At 38.3% G+C, this 23,300-nt stretch overlaps 1 protein-coding gene across 1 annotated transcript in view; it reads right to left on the bottom strand.

The window, feature by feature from the left end:
- Window positions 1-552: 552 nt before the first annotated feature.
- NALF1 (NALCN channel auxiliary factor 1) overlaps window positions 553-23,300 on the bottom strand; it is a 498,459-nt gene continuing 475,711 nt past the window's right edge. Inside the window, exons 2-3 of the mRNA XM_074561761.1 lie at window positions 15,957-16,128; window positions 553-4,159 (exon numbers count right to left, since the gene is read on the bottom strand). Of these exons, the coding sequence (XP_074417862.1) occupies window positions 3,864-4,159; window positions 15,957-16,128 (468 nt within the window). The 3' untranslated portion in view covers window positions 553-3,863. The remainder of the gene's footprint in view (window positions 4,160-15,956; window positions 16,129-23,300) is intronic.

Here is a 23,300-nt window from a genome sequence, read left to right as displayed (position 1 = left end):
GGACATTCATTATCAGAACAAATATGGAGAGCGCAGAAGACAATGTCTTTGTCCCTCACTTTTTAATAGAAGAGTATAATTATATAAGCTGAGCGCCACATTCCATACCAGATGAAATCTGCCATCTCTGCTGTTTGTAATATAGCTCTCATTCTTTCTCCTTTAATCGCTTAGAATAACATTTTTGACCCACAAGAAGGAATTTCTTGGAAGTCAGTTTGGTTTGTATCTATTGTTCTACAGATTCTTTGGCAGCTGATGGCTTTGTTTCATCATTTATAAAACTAAAAATTCATTCTAATGTTTAGTTGGTTTTTGTCTTTAAATTATGACGTGCAGAAGGACAGCCTTCACCTGCTATATTTTCAAAAAAAAGATACTGTCTCTTTAATGAAAGAAAAGCGTCAATATAATGTATTACCGAATGCAGATGCAATAAGGAATAACATATAGCTCTGGTTATGTTATATGACATTTGGCTTAGCAGTATTAACATATTACACAAAATCTGGATTTTCCCTATTGCAGAAAATAAGACGATAAAAGACATGGGAAAGTTCTCTCTTCCATATGATCATAAAATAAATATTGTTCTATTTTTTCTTTTTCTTCTCATCAGTCATTTGCAGAAATATTTTAGTATTACTTCTTTGTTAAGCCAGCTCTTTATCATGTATGTATTAGGCATACAGTACAAGGAGAAATGGAACAAGATGGCAGTTATAGCAGTGGCAAGATGCAAATTTATTCTGGCAAAAAAGTAATATGTGCACAATATCAAGCATGCTTAAGTTTGTGCCAGGAAAACTATTACGAATGAAGAATGGATGGAATGGAATTTTGCATCATACATGATCACGTGTTGCTTAACTTCATAGGAGAGTCTTTGTCTACTCCTGATGTCCTAGGTGCCACCAAGAGAAGCTGCATACCACACTGCTGGAGTGAAAATGGCAACAGATACCCCAGCAGTAGCCACCTCTGCAACATGACTCTTTGTTTCAAAAATTAAAGAAATAGACCTCAAAAAGATGACAGAGAAAATTCACAGACCATTGAACTTCAGGCACTGACTCCAGCTGGGGAGAGGGGGAGGAATTTATTACATCTTGTATTTGTGTAATAACTGAAAGTCTGTAATTGTTTTCTGCTTCATTTTACCCAAGTTTAATTTGGCCACTTTATGCATGTGATGGTGTTGTCACTGTTTTTCCTCATGTCTCTCTGATATTGTATGACATGTGACTGAGTGTAGCCAAGCAGTGGAGGAGTCATATATTTCACTGACACCACTTGAAAACATTTCTATAGAAAAATAAGGGATGAAGGATGAAGAAGAGCAGGAAAGAAGAAAGAAAATGCCTTAAAGATAGCTCTCTACATTAATTCACCATGAGGCAAACCAGAAATAATAACTCTTCTTCATGTGCCAATTCAACTGGGATGAACCAGACTTGCTACTGTATTGGTACAGTGCAAAAATAGATGACAGTGAGTAATGGTGTGAACAAAAAAACTATGAGGAACATCACAGAAATGGATGTTGGATGGCCTTTGCACAGCAGAGGTAGATAAAGGTTATAACAAACTGTTTACTGACCATGTACGCTTACTAGAATTAAGAGGTCAGTTGAACAAGAGCTCACCTAGTAAGAGCTTTCTCAGTAGCGTGACTCATCAGCTGTTGTACAGTACCAGAGCACTGCCCAGTTATTGCTCCATCACTTTTCAGTAACATCTCTGTCCTTTCAAAAGTCTACATTCTACCATTAGTTAAGGCTTTTTCATTTGCATTTCTACATTTTCCCCCACTTTTTGCATCAATTCAATATAATTAATACATGTGCCTCTAACGGAAAATAAAATAACTAAAAAGCACCATGTTTTATTGAACAAAATATAGCATGTGCAAGGAAGGGAAGGGAGGAATTATAGAAACAAACCAGTGCTGAAGAATTTTGCATTAGCTGGTGCTTTTTGTTGTCATATTTGCACAGACCATTTTAGGCTCCTCAGTCCGGGTTGTTGTAAAACACTATCAAAACAAATACTCTTGCAAAATATTTGAGCTTTCACAGCACATCTTGAAATGCTTAAGCAGTATGGTTGTCTTTTGTTTTTTTCCAGAATTTAACAGACCATAAATTGTATACAAAAACGCATTATGCACCAGTGATTAAATGTTCTTACAACATTAATATTTATCAAGGGGTATTTCATAGCTAGAAAGTAGGTAACTATATTTTATTTCCTAAGAGAACATTTCCTATAGTTTTCCTTCATCTCCCAGCTACACAGCAAACATCTCTAAAGTGCACTTTCCAAGTGTAGTTAGAGAATAGGAAGGAATGTAAAGTTTTTAAAAACAGCCCTTATTAACTTTTCCTTCCATTGATTCTACTGTAAACTCTAAAAAGCCTTTTTAAAAAGCAAATTCTCATACACTCAGCAGGTGAAATTTTCCCACAAAAATAAAAGTAAACAAATCAAAAACCACCCAAACAATGAAAAATCAGCAATCAGATTACAATCTTTTCTCTTGACTACTCATATCCTAGTATATCTTTACTGTTTTTATTGCACATTTATGAAAACGGTTGTCCTATATATTTAAAACAAAATAGTTTCTTTATCTGTGCTAACACATTCTTGTGCACCCTTAATAACTAGAGTAACTTTCAACAACACGTAGATATTAGAAAAACAATGGAATCAAAACCAAAGAAATACTTCGTATTATAGATGCTGAAAGGCTTCTAGTGTAATTTTGTTGAGACAAAAAGACTTGGATTTTGGAAGCTCTTTGCTCCCATTCCTTATGGAAAGCTGCTGGTTATGTGACAGCAGGAGAACTCAAAAAGTAATTCACAATGAATGCCAATCCTTCACCTCCAATATGAAGGTTTCCCAACTACTCAACTTGCTGAGCATAACTGGTTTTACATAGCATATCTAAAAAAGGCTGCTCCTGTTCAACTGACCAGTGAGAAAGGACTGGACTTCTTCAAAATGGGTATTGGAACAACAGTTTGTTATATATTTCTTTACATTTTTTAACTGTCCGATCCCACCTTGTAAGGAGAGCACTTGTTTGTTCAGCTAAAAGGAACCCCCTTCATGCTCCTTTTGGGTTTGCTCAGTCAACTGGTTTGTGCAACAGTGGCAGAGGCACACTGGAACTGTGTACCCATTCATTGTGATTACACAGACAGAAGCAAATGTACGTTGTCTGCCAAGGGAGATGGGAGGAGAAAGGAGATGAATGGTTCCCATGGGTAAGAGGACAGTTAGGTTTGTTTGGGTTTTCTTGTGGTTGCTTTTTTTTTGCCTTTTTTTGCCTTTTTTTGTTAAATTTTGTTTTGTTGTTCTTTTTGTGTTTTTTTGGTGTTTTTTTGTTTTTTTTTTTTTTGTGTTTTTTTTGTTTTTTTTTTTGCTATGTCATGGAATCATAGCAGTCATTCCTCTAATAGAAACTGACAGGACATAAAAGACAGAACTATCAGATGAACACACACAATGACTAGAAATATATCGACAGAGAAAAGACTTAATTTAGCTTTGAGAAACCGTCCCAAAAATAAAATCCTGTATTAACAAGTGCAAAAAACAAACAAAAAGAAACTCCAAACATTAAAACACAGTGTATAAAATGGTGTGAGAAATTTAAGTCACCATACAGCCTTTTAGTCAATAAAAAGCTGTGTTCATGTGTCTTTGTTGTTTGGGTAGTGGCCCATTCTTTTCATTTTACCCAAAAGGTCATTCAAGAAGAGATCTGAGGGTAGAGCACTCAGTCCTTGCTATTTTTGACTGTAGTCATTTGGGCCTGTTGTGTTTCTATCATATAGGATGAATCCTTTCTTTTATTCCTCATTGGTTGAATTATCTTCCAAAGTTGTTATGCCTCCAAAGCCCAGTCCTGTTGAGTTCTGTGCTGCTGAGACTGTAAGTACTGTATGTAAGAGAATTAATACAAGAACACACAGTTTAAGTCTGCTGTTACACAGTCTTGATGCTGATGAAACTGTGAGCGATGTCCTGTGACACATTGTTGAGCCACTTGTTTTTATAGTCCCTTTGGATTGATGATCTGATAATAGTCCCCATCTGACATCACAGCATTCTGGTTCTGCATTGGTTGGATAGTTTTCATAGAGCCCTGTAGGGTAAACACAAGAAAAAATAAGCATCAAGCACAAAAAGATTGTCACAAAAGAAGTCGGTAGGTCAAAGGAACAGTCGACAGTTTAGTCCGAGCTATGGAATCCACATCTTTGGGTTAGCCTGAGGCCCTCAAAATGCTTGCGTTTTGCTGAAAGGAAGCAGCATCAAAAAATCATTCAACGGAAGTATGACACTGAGCATGGCTGTGTAAAGAAATGGTGCTAAAAAGTAATTATTAATGTCTGAATGGTAAGGATATTTGAATTCTTTCTTTTTGGGAAGGGACAACCAGTGATGAAGTAATAACCAATTGAACTGGACATTTCCACAAAGTTTGAAAGGATCTTGAAATTCTTCCTCAGTCTGCGAGTGCATACCAGTAATATCACTGTCCATGAAAAGATAGGCATTAAATAACAAATAATTTTCTTCACCATGAGGGTGGTGAGACACTGGAACAGGTTGCCCAGAGAGGTGGTGGAAACCCCATCCCTGGAAGTGTTCAAGGCCAGGCTGGACGGGGCTCTGAGCAACCTGGTCTTGTAGTAGGTGTCCCTGCCCATGGCAGGGGGGTTGAAACTAGATGATCTTTAAGGTCCCTTCGAACCCTAACAATTCTATGATTCTATGATACATTGACAATATTGACACTATTGACTGTCAAACCAACACAGATCCAACAGCTTCACAGGAACAGCTTCCAAACAGAGCTGTTCAGAGTCTCGTTTACCCTACCCCACATGAGTTCTTCCAGCTAGGGTGTTCTCTTTGTCATATCCCAGAGGTGAGAGCAATCTTTCCGTGCCATGCAATAATTAGATCTCTTGATATTTCTGACCACACATCTAGGCTATTTCTGCCTTTAGAACTTTACTGAGTTACTCAGCCTGACCTGATTAAAAATTTCTGAACAGTTAGAGGAATTCTGTCTTATCCAAAAGACACAACTGTCTTTTCAGACATTGCCAATACTGTCTGTATTACTATACAGGAGACTAACATAACCAGAGTGTTCTGTTTACTTCTCACGTATCTTCCTTTCTGATAAATTAAAACAACATAATTTAGCCTGTGTAACTAATGGTCAAATGCAAGAATGTCTAACATAATGGACCTTTTCTCCATTTAAACTGATCTTGGAATAAATTTTGCAGTAAATAGTTACTCTATGGTAGTGCTAGGTTTTGCTAGAAAAAAAACCCTATGCGTGTTGAAGTATTATGATAGAGATTTTGAGAGCAACTAAACAAAAAGTGCATTAGGTATGTTGGGCATGTTAAACCTAGACTGTCACTTTTTTACATAGCTGACACAACAGTCTACTATGTTATACGTGAGTCCAAGTGAAGTTGCATCTATTTTTGGATTCAAACAAGATTTTAAAGGTACAGGAATGAGAACAGCTTGTTTGATTTTCTGTAAAGTCAGGGTTTACTCTGTAGGAAATCAGGCCCTTTTTGCACCTATGCGCTGAGATACTTAAGGCAGCATAGCGATGCTTGAAAATTATTTATTGTCTCTCAGATCATCATTGAATGTACTTCATGTTTTTTAAGAAATTCTGTTGCATTTTGGAACTTGTGGACAGTTGTTCATTATACGTATAATAAACCAATCTTATTGCTAACCTCATATTTTCTGAGGCCCGTCTTTTGGTGTTTGTGTACATAAGCATGTTTTTAAACATGGTAACATACAGGAAGTGCCTCCCAAAGCAGGTAATTACATGATCTGTTATGTGACTGCAGTAGCTCAAACTATTAGTGGTAATTGAAGAGACACAGAGAATGGTTAATGCTTTGATCCCACTGAGGCTTGTTTACTATTCAAACTGTATTTCCTGCCTTTCTTGTTATAGGAAAGCCCAGACTGCCTTTGAAATCAAAGCCTACCTATACAAGTTGGCAATCAAAAGGTATTTAAATAGTTCATATGCACTTACTGATTTATAAATAAATCTAAGGCAACCTCACATTCAAAGCTGCATTGAACTTGTTCCTTAATGCAAAATTATATTTCCTCTTTATTTCAATTCAGCAATCAAATTTAGGTTTTGAATTTGCTGTTACATATTTAATAATCAATTAACTACAGAACCACTATCCATATGACAATTGCCGAACATTTAGATAAATTCAGTCAGAGCTTTTGCACTGAAGTAATAAAACTTCACAACTCCACCACATACTCATTTGTAGCCATGAGTATCAGTTTTGGCCCCTTGGATCTAATCAGTCAGCCCACTCAGTCAGAGGACTACAAAGCCATGACCTACCAGAAACCCTGGAAAACTGGCTACATCAACCATGGAAAGCCATGGAGAAAAAAACCTGTTTTGGATTTTATATGGACACAGAGTTCAGGGTAGGAATAGAAAAGATAACCTTTACCCACCAAACCACCAAGGCTTCTCTCTTCCTCTTCTGTCTTTATAGTTCAGTTTGTAGACATCATTACTGTGTATCACTTAGATGCTCAGTAATTGTATTTCTGAGACTAACTTACTAACTGTTACTGGCTCAAAACCTACTTTGCTTTTCACTTTTCACTTCAAATTCTCAGCTCTGGATCTCCATTTACCAATTTTTCCCAGCAGTAACCTATATTTCACCAGCAGAAATCCTGGTCCATATGGAGGTTCTTGGACCTTGATTTTAATCAAGCACCTAGAATTTGCCAGGATACTTTTTGGTATCAAACCATTCTCCAGACAGATAGGCTAGCACTCATGAAGGTCATGTAAAAGGTATCTCTTTGCTTTGTAACCGGGTGCTTTTTTCACACACAGATAACATTTTGATGATCAGCAGAGCAGTTATATCTGTAGGGAATGTGTGTCACTAATGCTGATGCAAGAATTAAGGCTACTCATTTGACTGAGATTATGTTAATGGAGACATGACTGTAGATAAATCCCATGTATCCTGCTCAGCTGAATCATACTGAAAGAAAAAGGAGTGACAGCATGAGCATCGTATTCAATTTGTGCAGAAACAGCTTTGGGGGAAAAACAGCAAAGTGCAAATATGTTCCTGTACAAGAATTAAAATCACAAAGACTGTTTATGGATGCATGGTCTGCTAATCAGCTAGACCACCAGCTAACTCAGAGAATGCAGTGGTTTCTGCCTGAGCACTTGCATTTCTTTTGCACAGGAAACAGCATGCAAAAGAGGTGGTTGCATTTCCACATCTCACCCCGACACTGTCAGGATGTGTCATGCATGTAGCTGCACCTATATCTGTACCAGTTGGTCTGGCTTGGCCCACTTCTTGGTTTCTTTGCTACAGAAAGAGCTATGAAGCCATATTATTCCACATCTTCCAGTCACCATCAAAGGAAACTAGTCTGGTTGATATATTTGCTGTCATTGTTGGATAAGTATTTTGGAAAGCCACAGAAATAAAACAGATATTTTGTTATGTTATGCTTTTTCCTCATTTTCTTTCTGTATAGCTCTAAACTGTGGTCCTTTCTGATGTAGATTTCTGTTTATTTTGAGAAGCATACCAAGCTTGCTGTGCTTGAAGAAAAGACTATGAACTAGAAGAAGAAACCAGTTAAGTGGATGTAGTATACCAGAAGTTTCGAATGCTCCATTTTTTTGTGCAGCACAAAGTAAATAATATCTGACAAGAGTGATCCATCCAGCAGTGACATCACTGTACCAGTAAATGCCAACACTCTGCATGACATTTCTCTTTCTGAGGAATTATTTCTGAGACTTCAATATTAACATTTTCCAGCTACAGAAGGCAAGGGAACACATTAGATATTATATGACTAGACTTCACTGCTTACATCTGATCTGGAAGCCAGCTCTCTTTGATCTTATGCAGATGGTCCTCTCAATTTCTAAATTGCTGTGTCTGTGACACCTTATGATGCTTCTGTTTAGACATGTATTTTATACCCTTCATATTATAAAAAGTAATAAAATGAAATGTAGAAGAAGGCTTAAAGATAAATAAATTAGTCAAACAGATTATTCTTAAACTGGTGAATAAGGCTGTTCAGCTCTTTTGAAAAGGCTAATTTCCATTTCAGACTCCATTGCAAATGCTGGATGAGGTCTGGGTTGCTGTGTTTTAGTTTTGTTTTATCACTGTATGTTGGTGACTATTTCAAATAGTTGTCTCTGGAACATTTCCTTTCTGTATGCATCCACATTGACAAAATATTCACTGTGTTTCTTCACCATGCATGGATTTTTTTTCTCTAAAATATGTACAGGACCAATTTCCTCCTGTCGGTGTAAAGCAGTGTTACCCCTGTAAAACTGACTGAGCCACTGCAAGTCAGAATAAAAAGCAAATAGATGAGCTTCAAGGTTTTACAATGAACCTTTTCAGCTCTGCTATGTTGAGATACAAGATAAGGGTGAGATAACTTGCTTCTAGGAAGCATTTGTCTTTCCCCACCCCACCCTCTAGTTTTGCTTCTATTATGTACAATTTTTGATCAAAAGGATTTACTACTTTGATATGATAGGAAAGGGTCACATATATCGAAGTACTGTGTTGCCATAGAAAGTTCAGGGATATCAATAGGTTAATTGCCTGGGTTGTTTTTATAGGAGAAGAACATTTGCAGCTAATAAACCTATTATAATATGGGACTGCATTCATGGGAAAGCCCCAGTACTCAAAACTAGAATAAAATTGGACTTAAAAAGAAGAGCTATTTAGTTGACAGATTCTGCTGCAAAACCATGTCAAATTTTCCTTGTAAGCAGATCCATAGCTAGTAACTATTTAAACCATGCTTGTCAAACATAAATGGGATTTGTCCTGCTGTCTGTGTTAGTTTAATATTTTGATATTTTAGGATCTAACAAGAGGTGTAGGCAGGAGGCAAATGACACATTATTATGAGTTATTTTTAGAGTAAGAATTTGGATCAAGTATATGTATTTTTTTGGAGTTTGCCAAGAACAACATAAAGCGGATTGAATTCAGAGATTTTCTTTTCTTGAATTGTTTTACAAAAAAAAGATAGATTGTGATGCATTCTATATATCGCATTTTCTCAAGGAAATTGCTTTTCAAATTGCACTGAAATCAGGGCACCTGTTTTGAAACAAACACTCTATAGCTAAACCTGCTGGTGAAACCCAGACACAAATCTTCCCCTTGAGAAGAAGCTGCAGTTAAAAGAATTGTTCCCAATACCTTTGTTGAGCTTTGTTAGTCAACAAAGCCTTTCTACAGGTTGGTGAGAATTCTCTGTAATAATTCTCACTACATCCTTAGAAACACTAGTGTGCACTATGAAATATGACTGACTGTTTCCTTTCTGGTGAATACTCTTCTTTAAAGGAAGAGGAGTTTCTGAGGAAGTGCTACTTTGCATGGATCACATAAGCATATGCGAGTGATATTTGCCAAAAATTAATGCAACACCATGCATTCCAAGCAACTGAGATGCTAATCAGAGCACATGAAATCAGGACCCTAAATTAATACAAACCGAATGGAAAGATATATGTGATTCCAAGCACCTGAATCACCTGTCCTTTCACCTCTTCTCTCCCCTTATCTTCTCCTTCTGTGTTGAAAAGTATCAGAAGTCTTTTCAGCATGGGAGAGCAGACAAATTTGATTTTTACAGAATCACAGAATGGTTTGGGTTGGAAGGGACCTTAAAGATCATCTAGTTCCAACCCCCCGGCCCTGGGCAGGGACACCTCCCACTAGACCAGGTTGCTCAAAGCCTCATCCAGCCTGGCCTTGAACACTTCCAGGGATGGGGCATCCACAACTTCTCTGGGCAACTTGTTCCAGTGTCTCACCACCCTCACAGGAAAGAATTTCTTCCTCATATCCAATCTAAATCTCCCCTCTTTCAGTTACTCCGTGTCCTATCATAACACTCCCTCATAAAGAGTCCCTCCCCATCCTTCCTGTAGGCCCCCTAGAAGGCTTCTATAAGGTCTCCTCGGAGCCTTCTCTTTTCCAGGCTGAACAACCCCGACTCTCTCAGCCTGTCCTCATAGCATAAGTGCTCCAGCCCTCTCATCATCTTCGTGGCCCTCCTCTTGGTGGCAGTATACTCGTCCTGATGACACTGCTGTTAGGAAATACCAAAGGGTGTCATGCTGGTTTTGGAAGAAGCTAATCAACACATCTCTCCCTTATTGCTGCTAGCTACGTTCCCTTCCTTTCCTTCATGGAGCAACTCAAATGCTCCATTCAATTCCATGACATCTATTGTACAAGTAAAGATTGTGAGCATGTGGCTGGGATTTCCTGCGTGATATTTACTGCTGGGTGATGGCCCTGTTATGCCACAAGGCACAAAGAGACCATAAGTGTCAGTCAATACAAAGAAAGTCCTTAGCAATACAGGTAGCCCTAGTTCTCACTGTAAAGTGGCACATGGTTAACAGTTTTGGGACTGTTCTCCCAACAGCCAGAATAGGCTATGTCTGTATTAACAAGTAGTCTGGGGCAAAAGGAGAAGATCTGAATAATGAAACAGGTGGTGGTGAGTATGTCATGTCAACCCCAAATGCACTTGAGAGGTTTTTACCTCACCTTAGCTCTAGCCTGATTCTGTAGACCAAATGTGCATTAGTGCTTGGGACATGCTAGGTATAGTCCTGTAGCATGTTTCCTAGTTTAGTTTAATCCAAAGAAACCCATTTCATATCCTCCAAGAACTCTCTCCAATGCAAGTCAAGCAGCAAGGAGTATGAACAGGAGACTTGCTTCAAAAATACACTCCTGAACAGGATTGCTAATGCGGATGCAACTGCAGGATTGGTGTTGATGACATATCCTGGCTGCTCAGGGAAGGGCCATGTCTGGACGCGTTCCTGTGTAACCTGCTTTAGGTGACCCTGCTCTGGCAGGGGGGTTGGACTAGATGATCTCCAGAGGTCCCTTCCAACACTATGATTCTATGATTCCATGTGTGCAGAGGAGAGGTGATCTCTTCTCCCCTCCCTTTGGGCATCTATGCTGCTCATTTGGTGGAAACTGAGCTCTCATGTTTTCTGGGTTGAGCAAACTGAAGGCCCGAATGGATAGTTTTGGCTGTGAAGAAAATATTTATGGCCACTGCATCCTCTGTTTGCCTCCTTTGGGAGATGGCAGCAAGCCAAACAGAAGCAGTTCATGGGCTGGACCAGTCCCCAGGCAAGCTGCTGGACCACATTATTTTGGAAGGCACAGGAGAACCAGGAATTGTAAAGTATTACCAGTCTCTCCCCAGTGCTTTGTACATAGAGTCATACATCTTTCAGCTTTCTTTTCACACTTAAAGAGCATGTGTGAAAGAAATCTTCCACATCTTCCATTCACACTGGGGAAAAAAAAAGGAAAAGATGACTACACCTATAAAAGAAAACAGTCCCACTGGTATGCACACTGTTTTCATAGAAGCAGCAATTAAAAATCTTGACCTGGAACTTTGCATGGGATTTATTCATTGTAATCTGCCGTGTGTGTATGTATGCCTGAAGACTACTATTATCTCCCTTAAATAAGATTCAGTTTTGCATGGGCAATTCTAGACATCTGAGCTGCAGAAAGAAACATTAGATGAAACCACTGGAAACTTTAATCATAGGGATATAAACTCCAAAGGTCTAAACTGAAAGCAACTATTCAATTTTAATGAATATGAATAACAGTATGTTCCAGAACGGTGCCTGATGGAAAGACAGACTTCTATTTCCTAGAAGAAAGAGGAAAGAGGGGAACACAAATTTCTTTCTAGCTAACCACATGTTTCCATAATCAGAACCACACTGTGATTCTGATTGTTTTGATTAATTTCCCAAGTCCTTTCTTTTGCAGTGCAGTTGTCCCACATCCTCACATGCATTTCTACAAAAGATAAGTTCCGTTGGTATACAACTAGTGTAACATCCCCTCTCCTTTTCCCATTATCTGCTTTCATTGGAGGTTATCAAGTAAGTCATTCTCAGGCTAGAATGCTTCTTATTCATTATACCAGTCCTTCAGGAATTTCCAAGAAATCATTATTAATCCATATTATAAACAACAACTTTTTTGTTTTGTCTTGTTTTTTTACTTTGATGGTGTCAAAGGACTGGAAGAGAGCAAGTACACCACCACTATGTGTGATTCTTAGCCACAATTATGGTTCCAGCTTGCCCCCTATAATGAATCTACATGTAGCCATATTTACGTTTTTAAAGCATTTCAAAAAATACCTATTTAGGAATTCTAAGATAACAATGGCTGAAAATTTTCTTGGGGAAATCATAGCTTTCCCTGTGCTCTTTTCTCATCACATGGACCTCCCAAGGAAGGATAAAACCTTTGTTATTATGGCTTTTTACAGCCTCCAGTATTTTTTTTTTTACAGCCTCCAGTATTTTTTTTTTACAGCATCCAATCTCAAAAAAATCCTGCCCTGAAAGAAAAAAATATATGTGTGTGGGTTCCCTGTCCACCGGTGCCACTGTGCCCTCACTTCCAGCAGTGTCTCTGCGACCCTGTTCACCACTGTGGCAAGATGGGGATGGTGAGGGGAGGCAGCAGCTCAGCACCACCATGGCAGCTCCTAGACGCTGCCAGTGACATGCAGCCACCTCATCCTTTTACCTAGCTGCGGTTGGAAAATGGTTTGGAATGTTTATATGTACGTCCTGTGCTCTGTGCTGTAGTCAACATGAAATAAAACCAGCTACTGCCAGTACACCTTTTCCTGTTAGTTGCCTTCCATGGTGTATTGAAATGTTTCATAGAAATCAATCCTCTGTCTTTCCATTAAGCTAAATCTCTACTGGACCTTAGAGGAAATAGTCTGTTACCATGGAGAGGAGGAAGGGAAGGCCTTATTATAAAACTATTGCTTCTAAAACCTTATTAAAAAAAATCAGAATCCACAAATTCATGAAGTTTCTCGGAGATAAATCATCCTATAAGCAGAGGGGCTCCTTTTTTTCTCCAGACAATATTTTATAATTAACAGTGTTCCTTAGCTAACCAGTTAGTCTTCCATTAGTTTCATGGGGGAAAAAATATCATACCAACATAACCTAATTCAGTTCCTGTTGGATTTCTCTGAAAATCTAAGTCAAAATTTTAAAAAAGGACCTGTAGCGTTTCTGTCTATGGGATACCATTGGAGTCAGGAGCAACAGAGATATTCAAACCTAATTTAAATGAGTGATGGGCTGTGATAAATTACAGTTCATGAGGAATCCCTGAACATAAAATTTGCTCCTGCTGTGCTTCCTGTAGCAGAGCTCAAAGGTGACTGGCTTCACAGTGAACTTAGGTTGAATAGAGAGACTAGAAAACCAGCTATAACACCTAAATATCAACAAGACCTTTGACCTGACTCATTTAGTATTTGCCAAAGGATTTTACCCAGCCCAGAAATTGCAGAACATGTCTGCCAGCCAGAAGCTCACAGAAAGTGCAGCAGAAGAGGTCCGTCAAGACGTGGGTGACCTGCCTTCAGTTGCTTTTCTGCAAAAGGATTTCAAGGTAACTGTCAAGCCACAAGCTATGCTGAGGTACGGTATTTTGTCTGCAGTTGATCTCACAGTACTTTGCATGAAATAATTCTGCTTTTGCTAAGCTGCAGAGAAGCTTAATTCTTTAGTCCCACAGCAGATATTAGTCAAATTTCTCATTGTATAGTGGCAAGAAGTGCTCTCACAGTGAGTTGCTGATTAATAAGAGGGTGGCAATGGGCCTGTATTCCAGACAAAGTTTGAATTACAACCTTGTACCCCTCCTCAGCATCTTCTCAGGCACGCAACAGCCCAGCGTCAGCATGCTGACTCCTGTGGGTCCATGAATATAAGCTGTGCTCTGCTGATGCTGAGAGTCTTGACTCGAGTGGACACAAAGTTAAACCAAATATTAGTTAGCGTACTGCTGAGATTCAGGTCACCCTGATTTTATGCGTCTGCAATAAGACCTTGATGACTAACAGCAGCGACAGCAAATAGAGTGCAGCCAGTACTGTTAACGGGACGTAGAGAGCTAGTCAGCTCATCAGGTGCAGATGCCTACTTAGGCTGAACTAAATAGCTCTCAGCTCTATTGACTACACCAGACCTTCAGTGACTCTAGTGAGAGCTAAGTCACAGAGTTTATGTGTAGATACCCACACTACTAATACCTGCAATAAAATGAGTTTAATCCTCCCCTAAATCTGCCTTTCATCCCAAACTTGGAGATATCGACTGTCAGTAAACTTTGTAAAGTCATCTATTTTGTGGTTTAGGAATGAATTTGGACTTGGAGATATACTAGGAATATGAAGAGGTAGATATGTACTTCCTAAGAGATTTTCTGTAATAACTTCTGAGATGGCTTTGTTTGTTGTTTGTTCTTTGCTATTGTGTATGTGTGCAAGTGTGCACACATGTGCGTATATGCATGCATACACACATACATATGTTGCATATATGTTGTAAATAAAAATGTCCTAAGTTTCTCACTTCAGCTTTTACTGTCCTATATTAAACTGGAAAATAATCCTTGTTTGCTACTCTGCATGCATATTGGAAGGCTATTAATATTCACAAAATACATTGAAGTGAAGTGCTAAGCACCATTACCTTATTGATGACTACCGAATTGTAACTCAGTTTACATTTCAATATATTGTCTTTTGCATATGGATGGGTATTGCTCGATTTTGTGCAATAGATTTATTCTTGAAGAAGAAACGTAGTAAATGTCTTGCTACCGGAAACCCCCTAAATCCAAACACAGTGTCTAAGGTGACATGAGTTGCCACAAACACTATGCCTGATTCTGAGATAGTATGGAGCATTTATGGGGTTTTATGTTTTACTCTGTTTTTAACTAACTCAGCTTGGGCAACTCATTTAGTATCAAACTTTCCAGTGCAGTCCTAATTTAAGGTGGAAGCTGTCTAATTTCAGGTATTTGGACCAGGCTGTCAAACAACCTAAGTGTTGAAATGCCTTTTTACAGATTTAGTGGCAATAAGTTGCCTAAATATCTTCAAGATTCTCAGATGATACTCTAGGTACCAGAGACCTGCAGATAACATTGATATAAGCTGAAATTTTGTGTGGATGACTCCCAGACAGTCCTGAAAAACGTATCTGAGGTACCTGAGATGTAGTAAAAGTATTTCTTGCTACCATGTCCCCTTTGGTTGGATCATTCTGGGATAATGTTTGAAGCAGAATGAAATGTAAAAGGAACTAAATCATTTCACCAATCAATGCATAGACCTATATTAGCAATATCTTTTAAAATGTAACAAGAATGTAACAAGAATAACAAGACTCAAGAAGAGACCGAAAGATCAGTTCTTCACGGGGGAGCAACTGATTCTTAAAACTCTTCACTAGTGAAAGATCTTTCCTTAGACTTTTACCTTCCAAGAGCTGCTGCACCGTTTTGAGTGCTATGCCTCAGATTCTTCATTTATCTGAGACAAGAATGCAGGTGAACAAAGGTGAATATACTAGAAATTGATCTTGCCTTTCTCCTTTTTTCTGAATATTGCATGACACACAGTCTCTTTTCTCTGAGCACTGCGTGACACAGAGCAACAAAAATCCTCCACCACATTATTAAGTGTAAAAAATATCCAGAACAAATTTCTTCTAGTAATTTTGTTTTGTAAAGTTAATGACTGTGGCAAGCTGCAGCGTAAATGTGCATTAGTAAATCTGGGCTCATATCCTAGCACCTCCGAGAAATCTTTGTGATGAGGAATACCTTCAGGCTCTCTTAGAGCTAATGGAAGAAACATTATTCACACTCTCCTTCACATTTAGACTTATGAAAAGAAGTGAAATTAGCTTTTCTATACTATACCTGTACAGATGAAACTTGATAGTCCTCCATAGATGACATCATCGTTGTCTGGTAATATAAAGGGACACCTCGTCTGAACCTCCAAACAGTATTGCTTGCAAGGAATTCTGTTGCTGCAGTGAAACTGTGTGACTTCAAAATACTGGGAACAGAGCCAGGCTTTGTAGACAGTCTGGGAAAAGAGAAGAACCAGAAGTATAGATGGATGACAATAGCACTGTCATTATTAGAAGAACATACTGTACTACACACCTACATTAATGCTGCTTCTGAAAGCAAATTTTGAGAGAATATCGCCTGGGTAAAACATATTCTTAACTTTTGACTATCCTCCCACTTCAGAAATCAAAACTCCAGCCAAGTCACTTAAAAGCGACAGTTAGTCAGGTCTAGGCTTATGCTGTTACCTTATCTTAGTTTGCAAACAGGTAAGTCTTTCGGATGCACCTTTTTATTGGACACACGCACACATGCCACACACCCCTGTCCCTGTACCTTATCATACACAAACAATCCTAACCTCATTTGAAGCTGGTGCGGGAAAAACATATGAAAGTAAGTACAAGAAAGAGTTTAAAACTGGGCTCAGACCAGCTCCGCTCTTTGTATCATCTAGAGCTAAACTATGAGTTTGCAATAGATGGTGCTGCTTCCCTTCAAATAAAACTGTATCCAGTCCACAGCATTAAAACACTCATTAGGGTGCCTGAACACTGACAGCTGTAGACTAGGGGATAAGTCTGCAACAGCGAGAACCGATGTCTACATTTGGGATCTAAAAGGAACACATTAAAGATGCTGTTATCTTATGCTATGTAACCAGTGGCTGCCAGACCTGGGATTAACGCAATTATTATCACATTTTAAACAGAAAAGCAAAATAAACATGTTGATTTTAGTTTCCTTTGCTTATTCTTTTCTGAGCAACGGTCTTTGTCATAAGAATTAAACTAGCCTTTCGGACACAGAAAAGTTTCACATGTGATCATACAAAAATATATTGGACACGAAGAAACAAAGGTGATGAAAAACCTGTATGACTGAGTACACAGAGGTTTGCTTGCTTCCCATTTTATTTTCCACTTATTTGTTTTGAAGTACATTTTTTACTGACTAGATACTTGCTGTCTAGGTTGTTTTATACCAAAAAATTACTTTTTGTATTCATTCAGAATATCTGAAAGGCTTAGTAACTACCTTTCCTTTATCACAGACTGAAAAGCAATATAGTCAGCTGATTATTTTCCTTCTTCCTAGACCTGCTTTTAATAAAAAAGAGGAAACTTAGATTAAATTGTTAAGCACTGAAAATTCAAAAACTGACACCTAAAAAGAGCAATCTAGCTGAGTGTTTGGTTTGATTTCAGTATGTTTCAGTCTCATTGGTTATAATTTATATTAGTGTCAGTAGCAGCTTAATTTGTATAATTAATTTCAATATATTAGTCACAGAATCACAAATCTTTTATCTTATCTTGTTTGCAATTGTGGCAGGTATGGGTAAGGTTGCTAGGTGATAAAGTGAAGCCTCTATCAATAATCTATGGCTTGTGATTATCTCCTTATGGTAGCTTTTGCCTACTGCATTTTGTAGAACACAATTTTTTTCATTACAAATTCAATTTTAATTGCTTACAAAGGTTTCTCATCCACAGTAAATGATTAATGAGAAGGAACACTAAGCAAAGTGTGTACTTTTTGTTCTTAAATAAACTTCTCAACAGCAAGAGGTTTTCCCAGTGTTGACTATATCCCCCACCACATTTTTAATGCTTCAACTTCTATATTGACACTTGCAGCAATAAAAGAAATAACATAATTGTTTTTCTATTTTTAATTAGTCAGTGAGCATAGTCTACTGGTTGGAGACAGGAACGTTGGCTCTGCTAACAGATAAATATTCACAGATGTTCCTTCCTGATCACTAACACTGTAGACCTGTTCAATACGAATCCACATTTTCTCTTCATAGAATAGATGTAAGAGTAGTAGTTGATTTATGAATCATATTTGAAAAAGTACATCAGTTTATAGGAAGTGTATTGAACTGGACACCATACATGGTAACAGGAAACAAGCAAACCCATGTGTCTACTTAAGGAAGACTGGAAATAAACACTTATTCAAGAGCAGAAGCAAATAATGCATTCGTAGGCTTCTGTGAACATTTTGATATATTCAATCACGGTTGTACACATCATCTTCCTGCTCTGATCCACAAGTCCTCAGCTTTGGCTCAAAATTGCATTTGAACTCTTGTTCATATTTTTAAAGAATGCATGACTGTATCTTTACCTGAGATCTATTCTCTGATAATTCTCTCCCACTCCATATCCTTTTTATTGCAGCCCTGTTCAACCTTGTCTGCAATCTATATTGAGATTTCTAATATGCCGGTCCTCATTTTGCTCTTTTTTGGCCAGTGAGGCTACCTGGAAACTAAGATTTTCAGAGTTCTATCTGGATATGAACTTCGGTCATATCCTGCTTCAGGGTGAGATGCTGATACTTGTCAGCCTTCTTACCCCCATGCTCTGCTTTCTTCAAAAGAAACTTCAGATTTGTGGTACAAGATACCTCTGCAGAACACTGTAAGATGTCCAAGAATTAGTGGGTGAAACCTTCAAAGTGTCCTGAAAACTAGCCTAGAAGATAGGAGATGCTGGTCTTCCAGCAAGGCCAGAAGGAGATGTGGCCCTTCCCACAAAGATCCTCCATTTTCTCAGGTCTTTTTCAGGCTTGAGAAATGGCATGAAAAAGTGTGAGTAGTTGTAAGAGTGAACATCACTGGAAAGTACCGATTTAACCCTTGAATACTTATAGTACAGCTGAGGTGGAATTTACAGTCATATCTGGATAAGGAAAAAAAGGGATCAAAGCCAGATTTGAGTACTAGAAGTCTCACCCATAGTGTCTAGCTGTTAGCCCACTGCCTCCACAGCTTTGGCTGGTGCTAACTCCTACATTTTCAGTGTCTAGCCATTGTCTGGGAAAAGGCATATTCCAAGCACCGCGACCAGTAAGCAGTTTTGATATGGCCATGCTGTTCTTTGCAGAAAAAGGAAAAGATGTACATGTCTACAGATGAATTGTGCTGGGCCAGTTGGTAGACCAGAGAGTAGTCCCTCTCCACTCTTACTTAATAGTAGAGATGTGATTTAAGTGCCTACTTTGCCAACAAAGACCCCAAATAACCTCTGTTACCAGCTTGAACATTTTAGATTTTCTAGGCACCAAGGGCTGTACACAGAAATCTTCCTCTTGTGCTTAAGGATGTGCTACCCAAGAGGGAGTACAGAAGCATAAGAACACATGTTTGTGCATATCACTCACTGCTCAGCAGCCTTTTCATGAGTCCCATGGCTGACTCAATTGAGTAAGTAGATCTAGAACAGTCCAAACTCGTTTCTTTCTTTCAATGATAGTGAAAGGTGACTTCCTTAGCTTAAATATTAGAAGCTTGTGATTTGAAACTGAAATGTATTGAAATTTCTTCAAATTTCCCTAATAGCAAAGCAAATATTATTGCCTTTGATCAGCCAGTACTCGTTCTTATACCCTGGAAAATACAGGTTTTTGTTGGTTGGGACTTCTGTTCTATCACGGAATCACGGAATCACGGAATCTTCAGAGTTGGAAGGGACCTCTGGAGATCATCTAGTCCAACTCCCCTGCTAGAGCAGGATTGCCTAAACCACATCCCTCAGGGCTGCATCCAGGCGGGTCTTGAAAATCTCCAGAGAAGGGGACTCCACAACCTCCCTGGGCAGCCTGTTCCAGTGCTCTGTCACCCTCACTGTAAAGAAGTTTTTCCATGCATTTGAACGGAACTTCCTATGTTCTAGCTTGTGCCCATTGCCCCTTGTCCTGTCGCTGGGAACCATTGAAAAGAGCCTGGCTCCGTCCTCCTTAAACCCACCCTTTAGATACTTGTAAACATTAATCAGGTCCCCCCTCAACCTTCTCTTCTCCAGGCTAAAGAGTCCCAGCTCTTTCAGCCTTTCCTCATAAGGGAGGTGCTCCAGTCCCATAATCATCTTGGTTGCCCTATGCTGGACTCTCTCCAGTAGTTCCCTGTCCCTCTTGAACTGGGGAGCCCAAAACTGGACACAGTACTCCAGTTGTGGCCTCACCAGTGCAGAGTAGAGGGGGAGAATGACCTCCCTTGACCTACTGGCCACAGTCTTCCCTATGCAGCCCAGGATGCCATTGGCCTTCTTGGCGACAAGGGCACACTGCTGGCTCATGGATAAACTGTCTCCTAGCATATCTCAGAAGATGATTTGCAGAGTTTTAAAACATGCACTGTATAACAAGGCCTGAAGCTATCAGTGAAAATACATATTGTCTTGCATTTTTGTGTATGGTATGCACTTTACAAACTGTGCTTTGATTAAGAGTATATTTTTCCTTTTTTAAAGGACATCAATGGCTAAACCCAAAGATTTATAATCACAATAAATGCTTCTCTTAAATATTGCACATAGAACATTTTAAAGTACTAGTTCCATTCTATTAGTATCTTTCTATGTCATTTTCAGTGTGTAAAATGAAAATGAATATTACTCATCTGAATGGAGAAAATATGTTACATATGTTAAGCTTTTCATGTCCTGTAAATGGTGCAATTATTTTTTATCTTATTGAAATACAAAATATATTGTATATGACCATTTTGAGGGCAGTTTTCTTTTCCTTTCCTTCTGCTCTTCTTGTAATTAAGCATTGTTTCTGCCTGGCTCTTCCTCCCTCCCCCCTCCCCCAGATTTCACACCTGTTCTGAATAGCATGATACCAGTTGCTGAACTAAATGGAGCCCTAGGTATGTGTAAAAAATAAAGGTAATAATCCACATTTTCATTTAAAAAAATGAAAAAGGGTATTTTTAACTGAAATATAAAATATTTGTGCCATTTTTTCCATGTCATCCTTGCAGCCTAGCAACCTAGCAAACAATATATCTTCCTCTCAAGCATTAACATAATATTCTTTTTCTTACATAAACTATGTCATAATGAGACAGATAAGTAACTCTCATTGCTGGAATATTTCTCTACAGTGTAGCTTAACTACATGTATGGGAAGTCTTTAAAGTGGTTCCAACAAATTATGGGTCACTGACAAAAGGTATAGAAGACCTTGTTTGAGGACATTGGTACATATTTCCCCAATTAAAGAAAACAAAACCAAAACAAACTCCCAACATGAACTGAACTAAATAGGGTTATAAGATTGGAAAGATATATAAATTATAGAGAAAATATAAGAATACAAAATTATCAACAGTTTTTGAATAAACAAGAGGAAATACAGCAATTTTTACACAAAATCAGAACTTCAGAAGACAAAAGCATCATTTTTATTAATAGGTATTTTGTGAGTTTAAGTCAAGACACCAAAACCAAACACAAAACACACAACATAGATTTTGCATTTCTTAAATTTGTAATTTCTGCCACGTATTATGAACTTGTATATGTGTGTCATATATATGATGCAGAAAAACGATTAAAATGGACTTGTGTTTTCAGCCGGTTTGGGAGATGACGAAAACCTTTGAAAAAGGTTGCTAATAGAAATCTGGCAGATTGATTTCAAAGAATGTGAAAAAACATGTTTTTCTGTTCATTTTGGTTTTACTCCTTTTTATCAAGGGAAAGAACTCAGATAAATTGGATTATTGATGCATCATGATGACCACATGCTACAGTAAATAACTATATATATCTAAATATCTCATCTTTTTACCATCAGCAGAACTTCAGACACTCTATATTTGAAAGAGACACAGTCCTGGCTATTAGACAAGACACTATGTTGGAAAGGTAGTATCACATAAGAATAAGGTCATCCTTCATGTACAGAAGCATAACTACAAAATCTCAGGAGGATTTAGTGGTAATTTTGCTCACCTAAATAAAATAAACCTACTCTACCTGTAGGAAAACATTGAAAAATTACACTTTTGAAAAGGCACACCAATTAATGTTGACTTTACATACCTGGGTGCTTACCCAGAACAATCAGAATCTTTTTTATTATATGTAAATGATTAATAATATCATGATAAAATATATTATTAACTAGGCAGATTAATTCATTATTTGGCATTCATTTTATTTCTACTGTACAAGTTTCAAGCCAATGCCCGGAAGCAGAAAAAATATTTTATAACTTCAATCACCAAGCACACAACACAAGTAACCAGTTTCAGCAATTCAAGGAACGAACACTTCACAAACAAACCAGACACTAAACTGCATTTGCTTGTCAAATCATTACAGATAATAAATGGATTCAGAGTTAAGAGGAAGAAAACAAGGTTGTGTGTGGGGAATTTTGAGAAACTAAAAGAGCACAGTGTGTGCTTTTTCTCTCAGGACATCAGGAAGAACACTTTTTTATGTCTCTTTGTAGGAAATAGCAGTCCAGATATTGCCTCTTTTTAGGCTATTCTGTGTCTCATATTACACCTGAGGTTAAACAGTGTCTCAGAGTTATTCTTTCTGGTCTTGAAAGGCCATCAAACAAAACTATTAGGTGATATGCTTGCACTGTTTGCCTAGAGAGGGGCGAAGAGCTGCTGCCCACAACGTGCGCAGTATCTCCAGGTAGAACAGTGCATTGGCTGACCACAGCTCTGGTCATTACACCAGCTGACTGCAACTGGCTGTGCAACTGCACAAAACTAATTTTAATTGTGTGACCAATATTTACTAAGACTGCAAAAAAGATGGGAAGATAAAGTTGTATTTATTATGTATATATGCCCACAAACTCTCTTCCTTTCCGTCTCGTTCTCACTCACTCATACATGCACAATACATGTGTTTCTAAAGAACCTAATTTCTGTCAAAACAGATTGAGTGTGTAGCCTGAATCAGCTGAGTCACACTGCATGAGATGTATCAGTAGAGCAGAATGGAAAAGCTCAATCAGTTTCATTCTCTCCGGCTGCCAATTCTTCATAGTTTTCTAAAGATTAATTCAGCTCTCTTCTGCCCCTTCTCCTGTTGTTCCTGACTACCGTTGTCGTCACAGTTCTTAAAGAACAGTGTGAAATTTCCAGGAAGTACTTACTCTAGCTATTCGCCATGAAAATGACTCTTTTTTTTCCTCACTGAACAAAAATCTGATGTTACTGGCTGGGTTGTCAAAATAATAGTACAAAAAGGAACCTAGAAATCATCAAACAGGACTTGGGGGTACTGGTGGATGAAAAGCTGGACATGAGCCAACAATGTGCACTCGCCTCTCAGAAAGCCAACCATATCCTGGGCTGCATCAAAAGAAGTGTGTCCAGCAGGTCGAGGGAGGTGATTCTGCCACTCCATTCCTCTCTCA

This window comes from Larus michahellis, chromosome 1 (assembly GCF_964199755.1).
Source record: "Larus michahellis chromosome 1, bLarMic1.1, whole genome shotgun sequence".
In the NCBI taxonomy this organism is placed as follows: Eukaryota; Metazoa; Chordata; class Aves; order Charadriiformes; family Laridae; genus Larus; species Larus michahellis.
Note: the sequence above shows the minus strand (reverse complement) of the source record. Positions and strands in the feature narration are given on the sequence as shown.